The sequence below is a fragment of the Silurus aristotelis genome (genome assembly GCF_946808225.1).
Source record: "Silurus aristotelis genome assembly, chromosome: 12".
NCBI lineage: Eukaryota > Metazoa > Chordata > Actinopteri > Siluriformes > Siluridae > Silurus > Silurus aristotelis.
The window spans coordinates 25,708,908-25,732,589 of NC_139585.1; the positions used below are offsets into that span (position 1 = coordinate 25,708,908).

The following is a 23,682-nucleotide window of genomic DNA, read 5'->3' on the forward strand; positions in this document are numbered from 1 at the left end:
TCTCGAAGCATAGCACAGAGGGCACAATCCACACAAAATTGACATATTCATTTTTCTACACACATTTTCCACACAAATTTTTGTCTCATTCCACGTTGTTATATTTACATTGTATAATTATATTTTATAAATATCATTACAAGTCTACAATGAACATGACACTTTTATATGTATTTAATAACCTGTAAAAAAAAAAAAACGTTCACATGTGTGTGGTTGGGTTACTCCCTGCTTCTCCGTCCCAACACTCCTCCCTCGCCCTCCATCTCGGATATAAATTTGGCTCCAGATCTAAAACATGTAGCGCTTCAACCAAAGGAACAAGGAGGGGATTTAATTGCAAGGACAAGTGATAATATCTTCCCTTCATTTCAAGCAGATTTTAAGAGCATTATGAGGAGCGGTGAGTGGTTTTTAGACCAGAAAAAGGTTTCAGGTTTATATTTTTTATCATTGGACCTAACTGCTATTATTTGTGATATAATAATTGATTATTATATATTTGAAATTATCATATTCAATATGACACACATACTTGATCATGAGTCGTCTTTTGGCTAGCAGTGTGTCTGAAATAAATTGGTGTTTTATAACGTTTTCTAACTGTCTGCCTTTCAGTTTATTGTGTCATGGAAATGACTGTGATGCTGTTGCTCTTAATGCCTCTGATAGCAGCCGTGGCGCTCCGGGACGAGCACAGGTGTGTGATTTTTATTTGTGTAACGCTCGTAACATTAGGAATTCATATCTAGATGTGGTTGAGTTGACTGTGTTTTAAAGTGTTTGAGGTGGCTGTAGATGGAAAATCTCTGTGGTTAAGTCATTATACTTTGAATAGGAAGATCACAAGCTCCAAGGCCCTTACCCTCACCTGCTCAGTTGAATAAAGATGTCTGCCAAATGCCGTAAATGTAAAACTTATGGTATAAGAAACAAACCCTAAGAGACCTAAAACATAGCCTGAACCTTATATTTTGATTCAAACTCATTACTGTAATCAGCCAAATAGTACTACATATTGAATTGAGCCAGCGATAGTATTTTGAATCCCACCAGTGTGTACAGAGCTTATTCTCTTTGTGCCTTGGGGATTTGCTCCAGGTACTCTGGTTTTCTCCACCAGTCCAAAGACATTGTGTTGGATATTGATTCAAATATTTGGACTGATTCAAATATGTGCCCCCAAGTTCACTGGCATATTTACCAGCATCTCTTTCTAAACATACCTTGGATAAGCACTGGTTGCTGAAAAGATGTAGAGTATATTACCCTGATCAATTTCACCTTTTTTCTCTCTTTTTCAAATTAGCTTACTTATCTTCCTCTCATGTCTCTCTGCCCTTTATGTTGGTTTATCTCAGAACACAGTGTTTAGGAAAGGTTGTGAGTCGGCTTCTTGCTGTATAATGATGTTTAATTAATTTAGAGGGATTAGAGGAATTTCTCTATAAATTGGCTTTTTTACCGCAGCATTAGTTTAAAGGTCACAGAGAAATGCTACATTGACACTGATGTTAATTTTTTCCAGGCCACATCCAGATACTGTTTCCCTGGAACACAGAATAGGGTTGCCAACTGAACGGCAGGCGTCAAAACCAATACCACTTCGCAAGTCGACGTCGGATATGCTCTTGCAAAGCTTTCTCATGCAAGCCAGGAAGTATGTTGTACTTTCAAATATTTGCCAAATAATGCACATAGCAAGTACTATACTGATAAAGAGAAAATGTAGGGTTACAGAAATGATTTTTTGAGCGAAGCACTGCAAGAACTCGTTCAACCCTGTAAATGTTAAGTTGTAATAGGGGTCTAACGGTACATCAGATTTAATTGGTCGGTACATACCTCGGTTTTTAAGTCACGGTTCAGTTTCATTGGTACAGTTGGGGGAAGAAATGCAAAACATAAAATTTTGTTTTTTATTAACATAATTTATTATTACCATTTGTGAACATCATTTAAAATTGTTAAAACAATTTTAAACAAAATGCCTGTTTGGATAAATAATATATAAAATAATATTTTATAATATTTTATAATAATAAAATATATATAAATAAAATACAATTTGTCAAATTAATGCAATACACTTTTATTATATTGATTCAATTGAATAATTGATTAAAATGGCACAAATTTATTTGATCAAATTATATTTAATTAATGGAAAAATGTTATTGAATTGTTTGTTAGATTCGGTAAGACAGATATATATATACATATATAAGTGTATGTGTGTGTGTGTTTCACATTTAATATTAAATTTTTTAGATATGTGATAGATACTTTTTACATTGTTCTACTTTCCTTCCATCCTTCATTCATTCACTCCCTCGATATGTGGATTTGTCAGGATTTTCTGCTTTTAAGTAAAATTCTTGAAGCTGGACATAAAATGTATGTTTTTCAGTTTACAAATAATAATAAAAAACAAACAAAAACAAAAAAAAAAACCAGTGAAAATGAGCTCAAAGTATTAGGCGGCGACTAAACAAACTTGCGGTTCACCACTTAATACTTTTGTGAGGGAACTCAGATTGTAACTATGTTACATAAAAAGGATTACATTTAGTACACATGTGCACCGAATCGAAAGCCCTGTACTGAAAAAGTTTGAAATGAATATGTGTGCCTTTAATCCTCTAAGCAGAAAACTTGAATTGACTGCATTGTTCTTCTGGACAAAATGTCAAGGTTTGTTATGTTTGTTTAACTTGCAGCGCTCAGGCTAGTTTAAGGAGAAGGCGTGCACCATCCAAAGGTTGCCAGTTCGGCACGTGTCAGATGCACAACCTGGCCAGCACGCTGTATAGAATGGGCCAGACCAACAACAAAGACCAGTCCAAAGGAGCAGGAGACCCCAATGGATACGGTCGCTAAGTGACCGTAGCGGCAAAGATTTCTCAGGATTGCATTCAAGACCGTGAAAATAAGCTAACACATAACAATGTATAGGAATTCTAACAAACACACAATCTACAAGGGATATACAATGATTAAGATGTTGGACTTCTCATTGGAAGGCCATGGGTTTAAATCCAAGAACCAGCAAAGCAAAAAAAAAAAAAAGTGGACTGCTGTAGAAAAAGGCAAAGAAAAATCCCTCTGAATTGCAGATATCACCATAGTTGAACATGCACATCCAGATAGCACAAAACATGGAGTGAAAATAAAGCCTGTGCTCTTTGTTTATTCTCATGAGTGATGTAGGCTGTCCTCTAGCCGTGAGCCACAGAATTGTAAAAATGCCTCAAATTCAAAGAAATACATTTATGTCATTTGGTAGAAGCCCTTATCCAACTGAGCAGATGATAGATAAGGGCCTTTGCTCACCTGGCAGCCTGCCATTATGGGGATTTGAACTAACAACCGCCCTTCAAAATAATTACATCTACGATTTTATTTTTAAAGTTCATGCAATAGAGAAGCTTACTCCTACAAAATTGCTATATAAGACAAGCAAAGACATTAAACCTGTTATTTCAAGTGTGTTTGTAAATGCCTTCCTTCACAGACAAGCCCCGGCACATTTTCTGGGTCAAAGTTCCTTTCTCCACCACACCCATGTGCACCGCAGGTGTGTTCATTCCAAACTTTATTCAAAACACACCAAAGGAAATGACCAATATGTTAATATATTAGCATTAGACTAGCATTACTCCTACATGTGCCTGCAAGAAGATAAAATGCTGATTCAATTGATCGGTACGTTTTTTTTCTGTAAAGGCTAGTGGACTGAACTTTTCCTAAAGGATGATATCAGTATTATTACCAAAAAAACGTGGAATGTACACTCGTCGCCAATTCACAAATTGACTCATGTGTGTGTATGTTGGTATATGCTGCTGTAATTGTACATCTGTATATGTATATATTTTGTATGTAGATGTATATCTGTATTTGTTTTATACCCATCAGGTATTTTATTATAAATTGTAAAAAAAAAACTGTCTAAAATATATAATAAATAAAGTGAATAAATAAATAAATAAATAAATAAATAAATAAATAAATAAATAGATAAATAAATATATATAAAGGCACTCTTTATAGAGTTTTTTGTAAGTTTGTGTGTCTACATCATGCAAAAAAAGAGATTATTGATGCTCATGAATCTGAGAAGGGTTATAAGGCCATCACCAAACAATTGAGGAGTTTAGGTAGGTTACTAAATAAGGTTAGGTAATCATAAACAGTGTGACTATTTCTAGAGAAAGGCAGGACTTTTGGTAGGTTGGTGTTCTGGATCACTCTGGTGTGGTGTGTGTTGATGCTCAGGAATCTAAGGGTTATATGGCCAATTTAACATTCCTGATTAACAATATGAGAGTCTTCAAGACAGTTTCCAGACTTTCCAGGATGTTGGTTCGATCCCTGGTCAGGGAACCAACCCCAGCCACTTTCAGTGCCGGTCCCAAGCCCGGATAAATGGGGAGGGTTGCATGGGGAGGGTTGCGTGAGGAAGGACATCCAGCGGAAAAACATATGCCAAATCGAACGTGCGGAGGATCCGCTGTGGCGACCCCTAATGGGAGAAGCTGAAAGAAAGTTTATTATTGATATATATTAGTAAGCAGTTATTAGTATTAACTTGTGCAATATTTCCTTATTCTCACAATCCTGTTTGCACTGTTTTGCACTCTGCTGTTTGCACTAAGATCCAAGTTCCACTGCACATATATTTCATTGTACATATTGTCATATTGTTATATTTTAGTTTAATTACTTTTGTATATTTTTTTGTTTATTCTTACATTTACTTATTGCTGCTGGTCTCTGACAGCTAACGAGTTTCGTTGTACAATAACGAGTTTCACTACAATAACAATAAAGTATCTAAAGTCTCTTAAGTCTAAAGTCTAAAGTCTATTGTTGCTCACGAATCTGCGAAGGGTTATAAGGCCATCGCCACACAATTACAAATTCATGTCTGTTTGACATGACAAATGGAGATTCCCACCATATTCACTCCATTATATCAGACACAAAGAAAAACTCAAACAGCATGTGACCTATCTATCTATCTATCTATCTATCTATCTATCTATCTATCTATCTATCTATCTATCTATCTATCTATCTATCTATCTATCTATCTATCTATCTATCTATCTATCTATCTATCTATCTATCATCATCTTTTACAAATATCATCATCTGATATTATTTATAATATGATGGTAGGAGTGGTAAGCAGACTGAAGCTTGTAGGCTCATGCAACAACTAGAGGAACACACACACACACACACACACACACACACACACACACACACACACACACACACACACACACACACACACACACACTATGCTGTAGGAAGTGGTGGTTTGGGACACAGCCGTGCGCAGTTAAAGTGCGCTTTTGACAGATTCCTCTGTCTTTTGCCTGCTTTGGCCACACCCAGAAACCGGAGTTTTAGCCCGAGGAAGTGTCAGGTAAAGGTTTCCTGAGCTACAGAACTTCCTGACTTCCGACTAGGATATGTAGGGCGACATGAGAAAGTTTTAAGATCTGGCGAACCCGAATCGTTTGGACATGATCGGGAAGGAGGCGGACGCAGGAGACGCGGTGACCAAATCGGAGAAAGACCTGGTAGGTGGGTGGACAGGAGACACCAAGAACGTAAGCATGCGGAAATGGCTTGGGAATATAATGTAGCTAGGTGTCCATGCTTAGAAGATGTAACAACATGGTGCAACATGCAGCTGTTGCGTCTTGGACGCGCACAGGGCTGGAGCTCCCACCCCAGGTTTAGTAAGGGAAAATGCACTAAACCTGGTTTCTTCCAAATAATGAAATCTGTACTGTGTAATTTCAGAGCTGGTTTCCGTCTGTGATCAAGAAGAGAGTGTGCACCACGTTTGTGGAGGATTCCTTCAGGTGAGCTGGTCCTGTTTTCTCCAACTCACTGACACTCATCCCCAATGCGTCTTCTGCAAACTGCCCTCCCTCTACACCAATGCGCATTTTACTTTCATTTCTCATTTTTATTCATATGCAGTGAAGTCTTATAGACCTCATATTGGCTAACTTTTTGATTTATATACCGGATTTCTAAGTTTTCTTCTTTCACAATAAAACATGCAAAGAAAGAAATTGTTGACGCTCAGGAATCGGAAAAAGGGTTATAAGGCCATCAAACAATAATTTTTAAAAGGTTACTAAAGAAAATTGGGTAATTACCATGTCTGATTATCTTAAAAGAAAAGCAGGACTTCATGAACATATCATACAAAGAAAGCAATTTTTGATGCTCAGGAATCTGAGAAGGGTTATAAGTCCATTAACATATTCATGATTTACAAATAGAGAGCCTTCAGAAAAGTTACCAATCTTCTCATGAATCGACGAATTCATGATCACACTATCTATCGGTCAGAGAGAATAATTAGCAGCCAGGGTTGACTAAAGAAATGCAAAAGGTTAGGTAATCATCATTAAGTCTGAGTATGTCTATAGAAAAGCATGACTTTTGGTAGGTTTGTGTTCTGGAGGACACATGTGTGGATCTATACCATCTAAGAAGGGTTATAAGGCCATTACCAAACCAGACAATAGAGAGTAAATAACGATTGTGTGGTCATCACCAGTTTCTCTCAACATACATAAAACCTCAGACAATTAAACACATGAGATTTCATGATTTAGTCATTTGTTCCTACAAAAATCTTACATTATGGAAACATTTTAGACCTTTTACTACTACTTTCTCATTTAGAGAGGTATTAGCAGCCATGAGTAATAAAGAAAAACGTTTGGTGTTCTTTTGTACTCAGGTGTGGGACTACATCAGTGGTCCCCAACCTTTTTTGCGCCACGGACCGGATTTACGTCAGACTAAATTTTAACGGACCGGTTTAATGTCGGACAATGTTTTCACGGACCGGCCTTTAAGGTTTGGCGGAAAAATACAACAAAATAAAATTATTCGAACGGCAAAAAAATATTTATTTTCCAAATATAATAATAAACGTGAATCCACCGTGTTGTTTTTTGTTCATTTTGCTCGCTTGGGGGTTTGAATTTAGCGGTAATGTATTATGTGTTAGAGGTCGAAGCAGCCCCTTTGAAAGGGTTGTGGATGGAGGTAAGACATGTGACCGAGGCATCTTGACAAGCATCAAGAGTGGGTCCTAGACAGATTTGGCAGAGAGAATCCGGTCATTTTCCAAAATAAAACATCATTCAGAATCAGATAATAAATGAAACAATAGAGAAATAATGTTAATTTATGTATTCTTTCTGTGCGGCCCGGTACCAATTGACCCCGGGGGTTGGGGACCACTGGACTACATGATGCAAAGAAAAGCGATTATTGGTGCTTTGAATCCGAGAAGGGTTACAAAGCATACCATAGCATTTTAAAATTCATTACTGTTTACAAATGGAAATTTACCAACCTTCTCTGCACATAATGTCCCACCATATTCGCTCCATGATTGGACCATTTATTAGAGACAGAAAAACTTAAAGGCTACAGCATGTGACCTACACATTATTTGTTTAGATGTAAAGTTTGAAAAACTATGGCTTGCATGTTTGGTGAAAACACAGCGGTTGGTTTTCACCAAACATGCAAGCCATAGTTTTTCAAACCGCACTGACTCAAGATAACCTCCTGAACTACTACTTCTCTAACAAGGAAACAATTGTGTTGACTTTCAGTAGTTCATTGCTTCACTTTTTCTCCCTCCACTTCCTGTCCTGATGAACCCGACCGATATATTCTAAAATAAAATCCTCTTTTAGTTCTACGTTTTTAGTTTTTCTTTTTGTTAGGGACTAACATCAACTTCTAGCAACATACACATAACACGAGATGGCAATAAAGCACACAAGAGATTTCATGATGTAGTCTTGCAGACACGGATGAATTCCACATTATATAAAAACATATGCGTGATACAGATATAAGGCCAACTGTCCAGCAGTCTAAGTGAAATGCAAAAAACTGATCCTGAGCACACCAGCAAATCGACATCTGAGTCAAATTTCCAGACCTCAAACCCCCAATGAGAGAACTGCACAAAAACAAATGCCTTCAAACCCCAATGAACTGAAGCAATGTTGTCAAGATGTGTGGGAAAAAAATCCAAAAACTTTGTAAGCAACTAATACAGAACTTTTTTTTTTGTTGTATGGTGTAGGGTGGCTAAATATGGAAATAAAGTGTTTAAACAAAAAAAAGATATAAGTCTAAATTTATGATAGTCCTTTCACAATCTGGTTCACATAAATACTAGTAAAGCTGCTCAACAATTTTAAAGTTGTAGCCACTTATCCATTTTATTTCATGAGCTTTGCTTTATTACCTCAGTGCTGTCATCAATTAAAGACACTTAAATGGATTGATTAGATGTCATGGATTTGATATTATATAGCACTTATATTTTGCTGTGTATATTCGATAGAGGGGACCATTTATATTTTGCTTGTGAGAAATACTTTATGGGTTTGGATGCAATAGAAGAGTATAATTATATTTATGGCGCATTTTAGGATTTTGGTCTCCTAACCCTTTTGTTACCTTGCGTACCCTTTTTGTCAATTTGCATTCCCCTTCTGTCACATCGCGTACATTTTCTGTCACCTCGCATACCCATTTTGTTAACTCTCATACTTTTTACGTCACCTTGCATACCCCTTCAGTCACCTTGCATACCCCTTCAGTCACCTTGCTTACCCCTTCTGTCACCTCGTTTACCTCTTGCCACCTGGCGTAAACTTTGTCGTAAACTTTGTCACCTTGCATATCCCTTTTGACACCTTGCTTACCCCTTCTATCAACTTGCAAATCCCCATCTGTCACCTCGTGTACCCCTTCTGTCACCTTGTGTACCCCCGCTGTCACTTCATATCCCTTCTGTCAACCGCCGTACCCCTTCTGCCACCTTGTGTACCCCTGCTGTCACCTCGCATTCTCCTGCTGTCACTTCATGTACCCCTTCTGTCAATTGCCAACCCCTTTCTGTCATCTTGTATACCACTTCTGTTGCAAAACATACCCATTCTGTCACCTTGCGTGCACCTTCCGTCACCTGCCTTACCTTTCTGTCACTTGGTGTACCCTTTCTGTCAACTCTCATACCCTTTCTGTCACCTCATGGACCCCTTCTGTCACCTTATATATCCCTTCTGTCACCTCTTGTGCCCCTTCTGTCACCTGGCATACCCTTTCTGTCAACTCTCATACCTCTTCTGTCTTCTGGCTTACCCCTTCTATCACCTAGCTTACCATTTCTGACACCTTGCATAACCCTTCTGTCACCTTGTGCATCATCTTGCATACCCCCTCTGACACCTCATGTACCACTTCTGTTAACTTGCATATCTCCCTTTGTCACCTTGCCTACCCCTTCTTTAGCCTAGCATATCCCTTTTGTCACCTCATGTACCCCTTCTGTCACCTAGCTTACCCCTTCTGTCACCTCGCGTACCCTTTCTGTCACCTTGCACACCCTTTCTGTCACCCCACTTACCTCTTCTGTCACCTTGTGCACCACTTTTGTCACCTTGCATACCCCTTCTGTTACCTGGCGTACTCCTCCTGTCACCTCTCATTTAGTAATCTAGCATGGAGTTCGAATTTGGGCGCAGCACTAAAGGTGATTTATGATAAATAGGGAATATATATAACTAAGCAAATAGGATCTATCTGGGCTAAGCCTTAGGTGCTTTAGACAAGTTTTTTTATATTTTTTTAAAATAAGCAAAATAAACTGATGTTTAATTTTAATAAAATTTTCAGACATTGTTGAAAGTGTTTTAATTTTTTCCTAATAGATTATTACATGTATTGGAATGGCCATTGGTGACCAGCCAAGAAATACGGCGTGTCTGAATGTAATGTCGAGATGGCAAGCTCAAAGACAAAGAAAAGCTTACAAAAGTTACAAAAGTCCCAAAAATGGCTGATTCCATGAAATTGATCGGCAAATGTGCCAGTACGATTGGATACTCTAGCCATGGGTATTGGCATGTTTTTTTACAATGAGATGGACAGCCTAGGCTAATTGTTATTAAATCCAGATAAATTGCAGTTTATATATGACATGCCATATTAAAAGTATTTTCAAATTAAAGCATTTTTCTTCTTCATAAGCCTTTCTCCAAAAGGTACACTTTGATATTATATTCATATATTATATTCAGGACAATACGTTATGTGGAATATTTTAGTCCGCTTCCCCAGGTTTGAGCTCAGGCTACTGTCTTCTTCTGGGTCTTCTGCTTTGTTTTGACCTACCAGAAAACAAGGCAGGGATGTGTATTGGCTAAGATGCATTGCCCTTAGGTATGAATGAGGATGTGAGTGTGTGTACATGGTACCCTGTAATGGACAAGGTGTTCTAAACTTCTGGTATAACCAGTTCACCAGGGATTGTTCCACAGATAAGCTCTAGATCCACTATGACCCTCACTGACCCTCACAAACTGATCCATTTCAAATTTGGTCAAAAATGTCTACTTTGGTTTTATCAAATGGCTTTGACTTTAACCAACTGTAAAATTTTTTACTGTATTTTATTAATGGCAAATATTTGCACAGTACAAAAACCGAGAGCTAAAAAAAACAAACCTTCAGAAACTTGTGCTGCCCAATCCTGCCTGCAATGGGTATACATCTCTTTAAACAGTCCCAGTGATTTTGTCTGGTCTTGTTGGCTGGAAGACTGAGTAATTCCTGGCTTTTTCTCCTGGGGTTCTGTCCTGATGGCTCACTTTTAAAGTGCCAAAATGAAAACTATGCTATGTTTCCACTTTCAACAAGCACCACATGGCAACTTTTTCTGTCTATTTATCTGTTTGTTCCTCTGTAGGCATTATCAGTTTGTTCAGAGAGTGCAAATCTAATAAAATGTTTTGAGACTTGAAATAAGATGAAGAATTAAAACAAGATAAATTATTGAATAATTTTTTTTTACTTAAAGTGACATAATCAACAAAATTTAAGAAAAAATAAAAAATAAAAATTATATATATATATATATATATATATATATATATATATATATATATATATATATATATATTTTATTATAATTTTTTTTTTTATATGTATATATTTATATATTATTGGGTTGCATAAGTGTACACACCCTTGAACTTGTTAAAACAACTTTGGCATGTAATACAGAATCCACTGTACTGTTTGTTTTTAGGTCCTAATCTGTTTAACACAGTTTTATTTCTTTCTTCCTTGCAAAAAATTCTCTACATCTTTCAAATTGTAAATGTGTTTTGTCTGCAAGTTATTAATTAGCAATTTAATGTGATTCCTTTGTGCTGGAAGGTAATATTTTATTGGCACCTGCAGCTTTTGTACAAAATTGGACAGAATATAAAGTGTTTCAAATATCCAGAGCAACTTGTCTCATGTATACAATTAAAAGGTTTAGAGGTAAGGGCCTTGCTTAAGGTCCAGCAGTGACAGCTTGGTGCTGTTGGAACTCATGACCAGAAGACAAACCATCTTGGGGCTACCACTTACCAAACATGACTGAATAGATCGGATTCCCATTGACAAAAGATCCATGATTTCTTTATTTCCAGTCCCAACTGAATAGATGTGGCCCATAGAATGATGCTGTCGCCACCATGTTTCACTCCAAATACAATGTTCTTTAACATTGTCCTTAACATGCCACTACCACAATGTTTCACTGTGTTCTTTGACATTTTCTACTGTCTGTTTTTCTTTATTTTCTGCCAAACCTGTTGAACATTTTGCTTATTATCCAGAAAATGAAGATGGTTTAATCACAATCTACATCTAAAATATTAAATAATCTCTTAATCCTGAAAAATCCTTAAATCCTGAATGAAGGTATCAGTATGCGATGAAGATATCACTGGTGATTTGTTGTTTGTAATATCTGTCCTCCTGCAGCAATGGAGCCCTGTGTCAGTGCGGGAATGCTAGGGACAGCCATGCCTCAGTCACCCTGAACGATTACTTCAGCACGGCTATTGTCAGTCACTGGGAACGTTCTCAGCACACATCTGAGTCTCCTACGGACGCTTTCGGTGAGGTGGAGTTCGAAGGAGCCAGCAAGAGGCACAGCTATGTAGGTGTTTCACCACTGGAAATTTTTATTTATTTATTATTTTTTTTTTATACTTTATAACAGTCACTATTCAGTCTATTTTCTAAGGAGCCTTTGCAAAGTTCATCATTTTAAAATCAAAACCCTCCTAGAATTTGTACTGACTTTAAAGTATATAATACATTTATTGGGTTTTAATAAACACTGGGTTCCCTCGTGGTCTAGTGGTTAGGATGCGGTGCTCTCACAGTCAGGGAACCAAACCCAGCCATTAGGGTTGCACAAGCACTCTTAGTGCAGGTCCCAAGCCCGGATAAATGGGTAGGGTTGCATTTGAAAAGGGCATCCAGCGTAAAACGTGCCAAATTAAACATGCGGATCACGAATACGGATGATCCGCTGTGGCAGCCTCTAATGGGAGAAGCCAAATGAAAGTTTATTAAACACTGCAAGTCTTGTGGATACCATTAAGAATCAGGAGAACACTTTGATGTACACAAACACACTAAGTCATAGAAACCATCACTTTGTGCTGGTTTTAATTAGAGCTTGATTTTACCGATAACAATAGCTATGGTGGATCGTACTTGTCGATAACCGATTAATCAACTGATAATTTTTTCAATGGATACTGTGTATATACTGTATATAAAAAAATCACTCCATGTAAAATAGTACTGAACTTTATTACAAAAAAAAAAAGAAAATGAAAACAGCATTGAATCATGAAAATGTGCTAATGAATATATTCATATTTATTTTATTTAACTTAATTAATATTGAAGAAAAATAGGTCCCCTGGTGGTCTAGTGGTTAAGATGCAGCGCTCTCACCGCTGCGACCCGGGTTCGATTCCCGGTCAGGGAACCATCCCCAGCCACTCTTAGTGCCGGTCCCAAGCCTGGATAAATTGGGGAGGGTTGCGTTAGGAAGGGCATCCAGCGTAAAACATGGGCCAAATCAAACGTGCGGAGGATCCGCTGTGGCTTCTCCCCTAACGGGAGAAGCCGAAAAGAAATCCTAATATTGAAGAAAAATAAAAAAAACATGCATTCAAACTGAAACACTCCAAATAAATATAAACACTTTCCTCCTAAATGAATAAAAGTGGAACTTTGACAGTCGAGGTCAGACAGGAGTCTCTGTGGACAATGATGTTTGTGGATGATATGGTGATTTGTGGTGAGAGTTGGGAGCAGGTTGAGAAGAGCCTGGAGAGGTGGAGGTACGTGCTGGAGAGAAGGGGAATGAAAGTCAGTAGGAGTAAGACAGAGTACATGTGTGTGAATGAGAGGGAGGGCAATGGAGTGGTGCAGTTGCAGAGAGAAGAGGTGGAGAAGGTGGGGGAGTTCAGGTATCTGGTCAACTGTGCAAAGTAATGAAGAGTGTGTTAGAGAAGTGAAGAAAAGAGTGCAGGCAGGGTGGAGTGGGTGGAGCAGAGTGATAGCAGGAGTGATTTGTGATAGAATAGTATCTGTGAGAGTGAAAGGGAAAGTTTATAGGACTGTGGTGAGACCTGAGATGTTGAATGGTTTAGAGACAGTGGCATTGAGTAAAAGACAGGAGGTGGAGCTGGAGGTAGCAGAGCTGAATATGTTGAGGTTTTCGTTGGGAGTGACGAGGATGGACAAGATTAGAAACGAGTTTATTAGAGCGCATATAGGACGTTTTGGAGACTAAGTGAGGGAGGCACAATTGAGATGGTTTGGACATGTACAGAGGAGGGTCATGGGGTATATCAGTAGAAGAATGCTGAGGATGGAGCCACCAGGAGGGAGGAAAAGAGGAAGGCCAAGGAGGAGGTTTATGGATGTGGGGAGGGAAGACATGCAGGTAGTTGGTGTGAAAGAGGCAGATGTAGAGGACAGGGGGTGGGTATGGAGACGGATGATCCGTTGTGGCGACCCCTAATAGGAGAATCTGAAAGAAGAAGAAGAAGAAATAAACAGCATGTTTTATTGTCGATCTAAATGTATACAGTTGATACAGTGCACCATGAAACGAAACAGTGATCCTCCAGGACCAAAGTGCTCCAACAAAAAAGAGCCAATTTACAGTAGACAACACAAAACTACACACAGAACTACATAAAGTGCACAACAATTGTATAAAACAAATTGTACAACACGGTAAGAACATAATCGCAGTGATATTTTGGACTTTTGTTACAACAGGCCCCATTTATTTGGGAAGGATTTATGTTTGGAAATCATCCCAAAGCCTTTACTGACATCAGACACTGAGTAAGGAGGTCTGGGGTGCAGCTGATGTTCCAGTTCCCTGATTAGTGTGGTTGAGGTCAGGGCTCTGTACAGGCCACTTGAGTTCTTCTAGTCCAGTCCAGCTTTGTGCAGAGGAGTATTGACCTGCTGGAACAGGTTTGAGCCTTTAAGTTCCAGTAAATTGCATTTTGACAGTAGTGTTGTGCTCGTTACTAAAAAATAGTAACTAGTTACAGTTACTCGTTACTTTATTCAAAAAGTAACTTGGTTACTTTGTTGATTACTTACACCAAAAAATAATGCGTTACTGTTAAAAGTAACTTTTCAGTTACTTTTTTAAAGAACCCTCTTTAATGTTCCCATTAATGCCCTTTTATGCGTTATGGTCTCTACAAACACAAAACTGACTTAAACACAGAGTAATTTTTAAACACTATTTTATGTAAGTCAGAGCAGCACAAACTGAATATATCACAAGGATTTCTGAAATAAATAACAAAACAAGCTGAATAATATATTCACAATCAAAAACTAAAGTGGCTTCTGCATCATAATACCTGTTGTTTTGAGCTCTTAAACATGTTCCTTTCACAGCTGATGTATGAAAACTATCAACAATGTAGAACAGAACACCGCATTAGCTTCTAGCTTCTAGCATGGGTTCCTGGAGGAGCTTCAATAGATTGGAGTTGCTGTTTATCGCAGTAGATACGACCTTCGAACCAGAAAGACACAGCTTACATTTGACTCAAAGGTTTTTGTCTTTATACTCAACTAAAGTGAAATAATGAGCATATTTCCCCTTTGAGAAACCCGTCTTGCTGTCAGACCTGAATAAACGGAGACACGCCCACAGTGCGTCTTCTTCGTGTTTACAGTGGTTTATCCACCAATCCTACAATGCGACGCTCCTGTAAACAGGTTAGACTGTAGGCTACACTTCAGCCCAAATTCATTCATCAAAAAAAGTAACGGGTAACGCACCGTACGGTGACGGAGTTACTTTATTTTTAAAAGTAACACGTTACAGTATTAGTTACTGTCAAAAGTAATGCGTTACCAGTAACAGCATATAAAAGACATTCTATTCAACTTTGCACTTCCAGTTTTGTAACAATGGTTTGGGGGAAGAATCACATATGAGTGTGGTGAACAGGTGTCCACAAACCAATATATGACTGTGTATTTATTAAGCTTAAATTTTTTTGTCCCACAGTTTGTACGTCTTTCCTGGGATACTCCTCCTGCTACTGTTTATTCCATCTTGACCAACCATTGGGGCCTGCCAACTCCAAACCTGGTGGTGTCGGTGACTGGTGGTGTGGGGAAGTGTAAAGTCAAAACCTGGGTGCGAGATGTTTTAAGCCAGGGATTGGTCAGAGCAGCCCAGAGCACAGGTACAAACACAAACAGTGTATCTTTAGAAATAACACAAACTATAGCCACATATTGCTTTACATATATTTCGGTATAAAAAAAAAAAAGAAAAAAGAAAAAGAAAAAAAAAACCCATGCTATACAAACTCAATAAATGAGTTATATGAATTATATATTTTTTTATAATTGACAGTCACTCTTTTGGTCTAGTTTATAAAGAGCCACATGTAGTATACAGTATACGTACATGCCTGGAAAAAGTTTGGTAAGTCTTTTAGAATGGAGTTGTGGGAGAGCGTATGAGCTTGGGAAAGAGGAACACCACGACAGGACAGGTTAGAAGGCAATTTATTTTCTGGTGCTTAGTGCCTCAATCGCACGTCTCTAGCACACACACCCACACACACCCTCGCGCTCCTCTTTAAATGCCCCCTCCGATCACTGAAAGAGAGAGAACACTTATTAGACATTATTTGCTTCAGGTGAGGCATTCTGTGTATACCTGCTCCCGGCCTCGCCCTTCATTCACAAACCAGCGCTCGGCCACGCCCCCGCTGCCACAGGAGTTATCCCAAGTTTCTTTTGCAAATATTGTGCAAAAATATATTGCTTTTGAAAGTAAAAGGAATCTCCCTGCAAACTTGACATCATTTTTAATAAAACCATAAAATGGAAACTCTCCTAGAATCTGGAATGGTTTCAAACTATATAAAAAATATATTAGGTTTTAATGGAAACTGTAATGGTCAACATGGGTCTGTAAATATCAGGAGAACACTGTTTATGTACACAAACACACTTTTTAATGGAAACTATTTGAATTTGAATGGGTTAACAGCTGATGCTTTACTAAGGAAACCATTATTATGTCTTTGAGGGTTTTTATATGTTCTAGGTAAGTTGAATTCTTGTATTATAGTCTATCTATATGGCAAAGGTTTGTGGACACCTGATCATCACATCCATATGTTTATTAGGAAACTCCAAAGTCAAGTGGCTTTTATTGTCATTTAAACCGTATACAGTTGGTGCTGTACAGTACACCGTAAAATTAAACAGTGGTCCTCCAGTACTAAGGTGCTAAAAAAATAGAACAACAAATTTACACTAGACAACACAAAACAAAAAAACATGCTGCTAGGTGGATTGGGAAGTCCACGGTAGTCAAATCTGGCGAGTAGGGTGGGTGTGGAAGTGAGATCGTATGAATTGATCTCCGACGAACATTATGCGAAAATTACAGAAATGTTCGGGGGTCGACCTTGTTGAAGGTCTTCCTGATCTCTCGTCGTTTTCCAGTGATGCTCTTCCGCTCTTGAAGCACACGTGCCGATCAAAACACCTCAAACACCTCAAACAGCTCTTTGCAGCATCGCCTTATGTCAAACGTCAGATTTTCCCAGTTTCACACAGAATTTCACGTTTTCTCTTTGTTCTAACTTGTCCATTATGGAATCGCAGACATGGTAACGCATATGGTTAGAATAGCACCAGTTAGCACCATTAGTCTTGTACCACCTCAAAGGTATATACAGAGTAAGACAGCTGCTATAGACACGTCCCATCATCCGTCTTGAGCTAAATGAAAGATTTGTGTGCGATTTTTGATAAATTATTTTGACAAACTGGAGAAAATTTTTGTCTGTCTGTCTGTCTGTCTGTCTGTCTGTCTGTCTGTCTGTCTGTCTGTCTGTCTGTCTGTCTGTCTGTCTGTCTGTCTTTTCTATTAAAACACGTGGCATTTTGTTCTGCTAGAATCCTATTTCTGTATAGAAAATGACTAACGAATGCTTAAACATTAACGTTTAACTTGTCTGGAGAAAAGCTTGGCTTAGCATGAATTTGAAAAGCAATAATCTACTTTTCATTATGGCATGTCATTCTCACGACATTAAGAAAAGGCAATGCTGTTTGTTTAAGTTGTTTGGTTCTCAAACCTTTTCTGCCATTCACATTTTAGAGGGGGTGGGATTTTAATCCCCACCTGTCCTCCATTATCCCCAAATATAGTAATACATTAAATTAAATATATATATATATATATATATATATATATATATATATATATATATATATATATATATATATATTTTTTTTTTTTTTTAAATATCAAGTTCTAAATCAATAACATCGATTAGCATCTGGTTCAAAAGTAGAGAAAATTAAAATTTAGTTGTGTTTGGTACCCTCACTAATTTAAATTTACTTGCATTAATGAACTAATTGTTGGTGGTTGCTTTGAGTGTATGAACTTTATTTTTAATACAGAAATTCATAAATGAAGATTTATGAAGAACACAAAAAAATTATATAAATCCTGCTATTCATTGTGCCCCACCTGTCAAGTCTTTATTCCTCACTAGAGGGCTGTGCCCCACACTTTGAGAAGCACTGATTTAATGCAATTTGATTGCTTTCCACTCAGTCTCACTGTTTGTCTCTAACTCACAGGGGCATGGATCTTATCAGGAGGACTGCGTGAGGGGGTTGGCAGGTGTCTAGGGGAGGCTGTGAGGGATCATTCTCTGGCAGCCTCCTCACTCGCTCTTTCTAAAGTAGTGGCCGTAGGCATAGCTCCCTGGGGTTTGGTGTGCAATCGAGAACAGCTCATCAATCCTGAGGTAGTATCCTGATCTCTTGCTGTATGCTCTCCTAACACATTCCTTCACACTGTGTAAATGCGTATGTAGGAGGTAGAGGTGTTGAAATCTACTCGATGAACCTGTTTTGAGTTTGCCTGCATGGCTTTTGTCTTAATTGTATACCTTTTTCTGGATTGTAAATAATAAGCACTCTAATAGACATGTGCAAGTTATAAAATATGCATGTTAATGTATAAGAGAAAATGACACGAAATCTCATTGACATTTTGACCTTGACCATAATAATAGACATTATTACATAATAATTGACATTATACCCATCAGCTCCTTGTCGATTTCTCTGGGTGTTTCTCAGGGCAGTTTTCCGGCCGGTTACTATGTTCCAAACACGTCGCGAGACTCCTGCTTTCTGGATAACAACTACCAGGCGTTTCTCCTCGTGGATGATGGGAGCGTAGGCCATAATGGTGTGGAGGCAGATTTTAGAGCCCGTCTAGAGGATTTCATTTCCCATCAGCGCACAGGAAAATGGGGTGAGACCACATTGTCCCTACCCCATGTGCCCCAATACCATCACAATGCCCAATGTTTCAACCATATTTCATATCAATATCACCCCCAAATCGTTCCCTACCTCTTATGCCAAACACTATCAGCACCCCGCTGTGTCTTTACCCCGTGCGCCCCAACCATATTCTCAGCCCAATGTGCTGCAAATCTATGTGCCCTATCACTATCCCCATCCCACATGTCCACACTGGTGGCAGTAATAACGAGCAGTGCTTAATAATGAGCAGAAATCAAGATGATCACAAGAGGTTCAATGGGGACCTCTAGTGGCAAGACAAATTTAAACCTTGACAGAATTAAAGTGTAACAATTAAAATTTAAAGTATGAGGTCCCCTGGTGGTCTAGTGGTTAAGATGCAGCGCTCCCACCGCTGCGACCCGGGTTCGATTCCCGGTCAGGGAACCATCCCCAGCCACTCTTAGTGCCGGTCCCAAGCCCGGATAAATTGGGGAGGGTTGCGTTAGGAAGGGCATCCAGCGTAAAACATGTGCCAAATCAAACGTGCGGAGGATCCGCTGTGGCGACCCCTAACGGGAGAAGCCGAAAAGAAAGTTTAATTAAAATTTAAAGTATATTAAATGAGACTCGTTTTTGAAAGTGGATGCTAAAGATCTGTCATATGAGATGATTTTACATCTCATATGAAATTTTTCGATTTCTCATCTTTTTTGCGATTTTCCTAGGAATGATACAAGGTATATCCTCTTTCCTTTTTGAATCTTTTTACATTTTGGTTTCTTTTGTAAACACTGTTCCCATTTCCATGCAACTCTCTATTATAGAGTCTGTCTTTTAGATTTCATATCTCTTTATTGAACTGTACGGATTCAAAAACTGAAAGTATATGTTGTGTCCAGGAAGCGGAAGTATGGAAATCCCAGTGCTGTGTATGCTGGTGTCAGGAGAGCCGTACATGCTAACGGTCAGTTTTGCAAACACATGAAACTGGTCCCGTTTTTTTTTCTTTTCTTTGACTGACAGTGCTTGAAGGTACCAGGGAGGTCTGGTTGGTCAGGCAATTGAGGTAGTAGACCTCGTTTGTAACTTCTGAAAAAAATTCCAGAAAAAGTTTTTTGTTTCTAAGTTATAATTGGGTCTAAAATTTGCTTGCATTCGAAATTTGTACTGTATTGTTTCAAAGCTACCTAAGAGCGTCATCATTTTTCAGAAAATATGATTCATATAATAAATATAAGTGTAATCAACACAATAATCACGACAAATCTAAAACCTCACTGTGTGTGTATTTAATGTTTCTTCTCTTTATTAGCGATGTGTCTTTTAATGAACGATTCATTCATTTTGAACGAGTCTTTAATGTGACGTAAAGAACGAGTGTATATATATGTGTGTGTGTGTGTGTGTGTGTGTGTGTGTGTGTGTGTGTGTGTGTGTGTGTGTGTGTGTATATATATATATATATATATATACAGTGAGGAAAATAAGTATTTGAACACGCTGCTATTTTGCAAATTCTCCCACTTAGAAATCATGGAGGGGTCTGAAATTGTCATCGTAGGTGCATGTCCACTGTAAGAGACATAATCTAAAAAAAAAAATCCAGAAATCACAATATATGATTTTTAAACTATTTATTTGTATGATACAGCTGCAAATAAGTATTTGAACACCTGTCTATCAGCTAGAATTCTGACCCTCAAAGACCTGTTAGTCTGCCTTTAAAATGTCCACCTCCACTACATTTATTATCCTAAATTAGATGCACCTGTTTGAGGTCGTTAGCTGCATAAAGACACCTGTCCACCCCATACAATCAGTAAAAATCCAACTACTACCATGGCCAAGACCAAAAAGCTGTCCAAAGACACTAGAGACAAAATTGTACACCCCCACAAGGCTGGAAAGGGCTACGGGGAAATTGCCAAGCAGCTTGGTGAAAAAAGGTCCACTGTTGGAGCAATCATTAGAAAATGGAAGAAGCTAAACATGACTGTCAATCTCCCTCGGACTGGGTCTCCATGCAAGATCTCCCCTCGTGGGTTCTCAATGATCCTGAGGAAGGTGAGAAATCAGCCCAGAACTACACAGGAGGAGCTGGTCAATGACCTGAAAAGAGCTGGGACCACCGTTTCCAAGGTTACTGTTGGTAATACACTAAGACGTCATGGTTTGAAATCATGCATGGCACGGAAGGTTCCCCTGCTTAAACCAGCACATGTCCAGGCACGTCTTAAGTTTGCCAATGACCATTTGGATGATCCAGAGGAGTCATGGGAGAAAGTCATGTGGTCAGATGAGACCAAAATAGAACTTTTGGGTCATAATTCCACTAAACGTGTTTGGAGGAAGAAGAATGATGAGTACCATCCCAAGAACACCATCCCCACTGTGAAGCATCATGCTTTGGGGGTGTTTTTCTGCACATGGGACAGGGCGACTGCACTGTATTAAGGAGAGGATGACCGGGGCCATGTATTGCGAGATTTTGGGGAACAACCTCCTCCCCCTAGTTGGAGCATTGAAGATGGGTCGGGGCTGGGTCTTCCAACATGACAATGACCCGAAGCACACAGCCAGGATAACCAAGGAGTGCCTCTGTAAGAAGCATATCAAGGTTCTGGCGTGGCCTAGCCAGTCTCCAGACCTAAACCCAATAGAGAATCTTTGGAGGGAGCTCAAACTCCGTGTTTCTCAGCGACAGACCAGAAACCTGACTGATCTAGAGAAGATCTGTGTGGAGGAGTGGGCCAAAATCCCTCCTGCAGTGTGTGCAAACCTGGTGAAAAACTACAGGAAACGTTTGACCTCTGTAATTGCAAACAAAGGCTACTGTACCAAATATTAACATTGACTTTCTCAGGTGTTCAAATACTTATTTGCAGCTGTATCATACAAATAAATAGTTAAAAAAATCATACATTGTGATTTTTGGATTTTTCTTTTTAGATTATGTCTCTCACAGTGGACATGCACCTACGATGATAATTTCAGACCCCTCCATGATTTCTAAGTGGGAGAACTTGCAAAATAGCAGGGTGTTCAAATACTTATTTTCCTCACTGTGTATATTTACAGTATATATATATATATATTGGAGTTTATTTATTCATTTTCTTCTCTGAGGTAGGAAAGGACGTCAGGAATAAATGTGTTGCGCTAAAAGTTTTTATTTTACCTCTTTTTATAATAATTAATGCACGCTGCAATAATCACTCTTTAATCAAATTAGCGCCGTTTAAAGGCATTTGCATTAACGTGTTATTAACGCCTTCATTTTGACAGCCCTAATATGAATTTTTGGAACTATAATCAACGTTTGTGTATGTGGGCATGTTGAAAATGTCATATTTTATTTTATTTCTGATCAAAGGAACGAAATGAACTAAATGATTAATAAAAATTTACAAATTTTTTTTTATGAGGTTTGTATATCCAAGTCACTTAAATGATCCGATCTTCCCATCACTACTCCCTAAACATCTTAGAGAATGGATCTCTCCTTGAAGAAATCTATGCCCTGGTTGGTCCTGGCAGGTTCAGGGGGACTGGCTGAATTGGTAAGCGACATCCTGGACAACGTATCAGCTGCACCGAATCTTCCTGGGCCGGGGTTGGAAACCGAGGGAGAGGCAGCAACTAAAACAGATTTCAGGGGGAGAGTGACTGAGAGAGTGCTGAAACACTTTCCCTCAGAGCCGGACACGGACAAACTAGTGGACAAGGTACATGGTTTTGTTTGGAATGGGATAAAAAATTCACAGTGTGGTAACATGGTGTACAGGGATTTCCATATCCCAGGAGTTCAGTCTCACTGTGTTAAATTTGGACAGGTTTTGAGCATTTGTCAGTGCAAAGATCTGATCTCTATCTACCATGAAGAGCATGAGGGCTTAGATGATTTTGACACTGTGCTGCTAAAGGCTCTTGTCAGGGGTAAGTGGCACTATACTCATATTATTCATTCCTCCTGCTTCAGTGAATAATTATTTTATGTACCCAACCCAATCAGTATCCCAGGGTGTACCTCCCCCCCTATGCACCCTATAACCCTGTCTTCACCCCAGTGCATCCCTACACCATGTGCTTCAATCCTATCCCCACGCCAGTTTGTCTATACTCTAAGTGTCTTTTAACCCTATTTGCAGAACAGTTTGCCTATACCCTACTGTATATCCAACACTATCCCCAACCCAGTGTGTCCCTGCACTATGTTCTCCAACCTTTTAATGTGTTTCTACCCTATGTCACCCTTATCCCTATCCCCAACCCAATGTGTCCCTACCCCATGTGCCCCAACTCCATCCCCACTCCATTGTACCCATGCCCTATGTGCCCCAACACAATCCCCTACCTAATATGCCACAACCCCTCTCACCACCCCATTGTGTGCCTACACAATGTTCCTCAACCCTTTCCCTACCCCAAGGCTCCAATCCAATCCCCTAATGTGTTTCTACCCTATGTCAACCTTATCCCTATCCCCATGCCATTGTGTCCATGCCTTATGTGCCCCAATCCCCCAACACCGTGCCCCAGTCCTATTCCCACCATATGTTTTTGTACTTCTGTGCTACTGCTTCTACTGGTGGAAATCATCAGGGGTACAGGAACAGAGTTTTTTCACATTGTCAATATATTTAAGTAAATTTTTCAATTTTTCAAATATCATTGTTTTTATTAATGTTTTTACTTTTACTACATTTTAGAAGAACATGCTGCTCCTCAGTACTTAGTGCAGGTGGTGACTCAGTGTTAGATGTTAGACTTATGATCAAAAGTTTGTGAGTTCAAATCCCAGCAACATGACACGGCAATTGCTGGGCCCTCGAGCAAGTCCCATAACCGCTGAGTTTTATAATGAGATAATTGTAAGTTTAATTACTTAAATTATTTTAGATC

At 38.8% G+C, this 23,682-nt stretch overlaps 2 protein-coding genes across 4 annotated transcripts in view; both read left to right on the plus strand.

The window, feature by feature from the left end:
* The first annotated feature begins 283 nt into the window (after positions 1-283).
* Positions 284-3,985, plus strand: LOC310734781 (uncharacterized protein). Its single transcript, XM_083557219.1, has 4 exons — positions 284-403; positions 619-700; positions 1,529-1,660; positions 2,721-3,985. The coding sequence occupies exons 1-4, from the start codon at positions 394-396 to the stop codon at positions 2,878-2,880; spliced, it is 384 nt and encodes a 127-aa protein (XP_083413345.1). The 5' UTR covers positions 284-393; the 3' UTR covers positions 2,881-3,985.
* A 1,329-nt stretch (positions 3,986-5,314) lies between these two features.
* The window catches only part of LOC310734701 (transient receptor potential cation channel subfamily M member 4-like), a 34,321-nt gene continuing 15,953 nt past the window's right edge, over positions 5,315-23,682 (plus strand). The window contains exons 1-9 of one of the 3 annotated variants that reach the window (XR_014536118.1): positions 5,315-5,624; positions 5,821-5,882; positions 11,893-12,070; positions 15,488-15,668; positions 18,100-18,269; positions 18,607-18,784; positions 19,680-19,744; positions 22,269-22,505; positions 22,614-22,716. Coding sequence is in view for 2 of the 3 variants with exons in the window: in XM_083557069.1 (XP_083413195.1) it covers positions 5,538-5,624; positions 5,821-5,882; positions 11,893-12,070; positions 15,488-15,668; positions 18,100-18,269; positions 18,607-18,784; positions 19,680-19,744; positions 22,269-22,505; positions 22,614-22,716 (1,261 nt within the window). In the remaining variant the exon portion in view is untranslated. The remainder of the gene's footprint in view (positions 5,625-5,820; positions 5,883-11,892; positions 12,071-15,487; positions 15,669-18,099; positions 18,270-18,606; positions 18,785-19,679; positions 19,745-22,268; positions 22,506-22,613; positions 22,717-23,682) is intronic. The other 2 variants (XM_083557069.1, XM_083557070.1) reach the window with 2 other exon arrangements.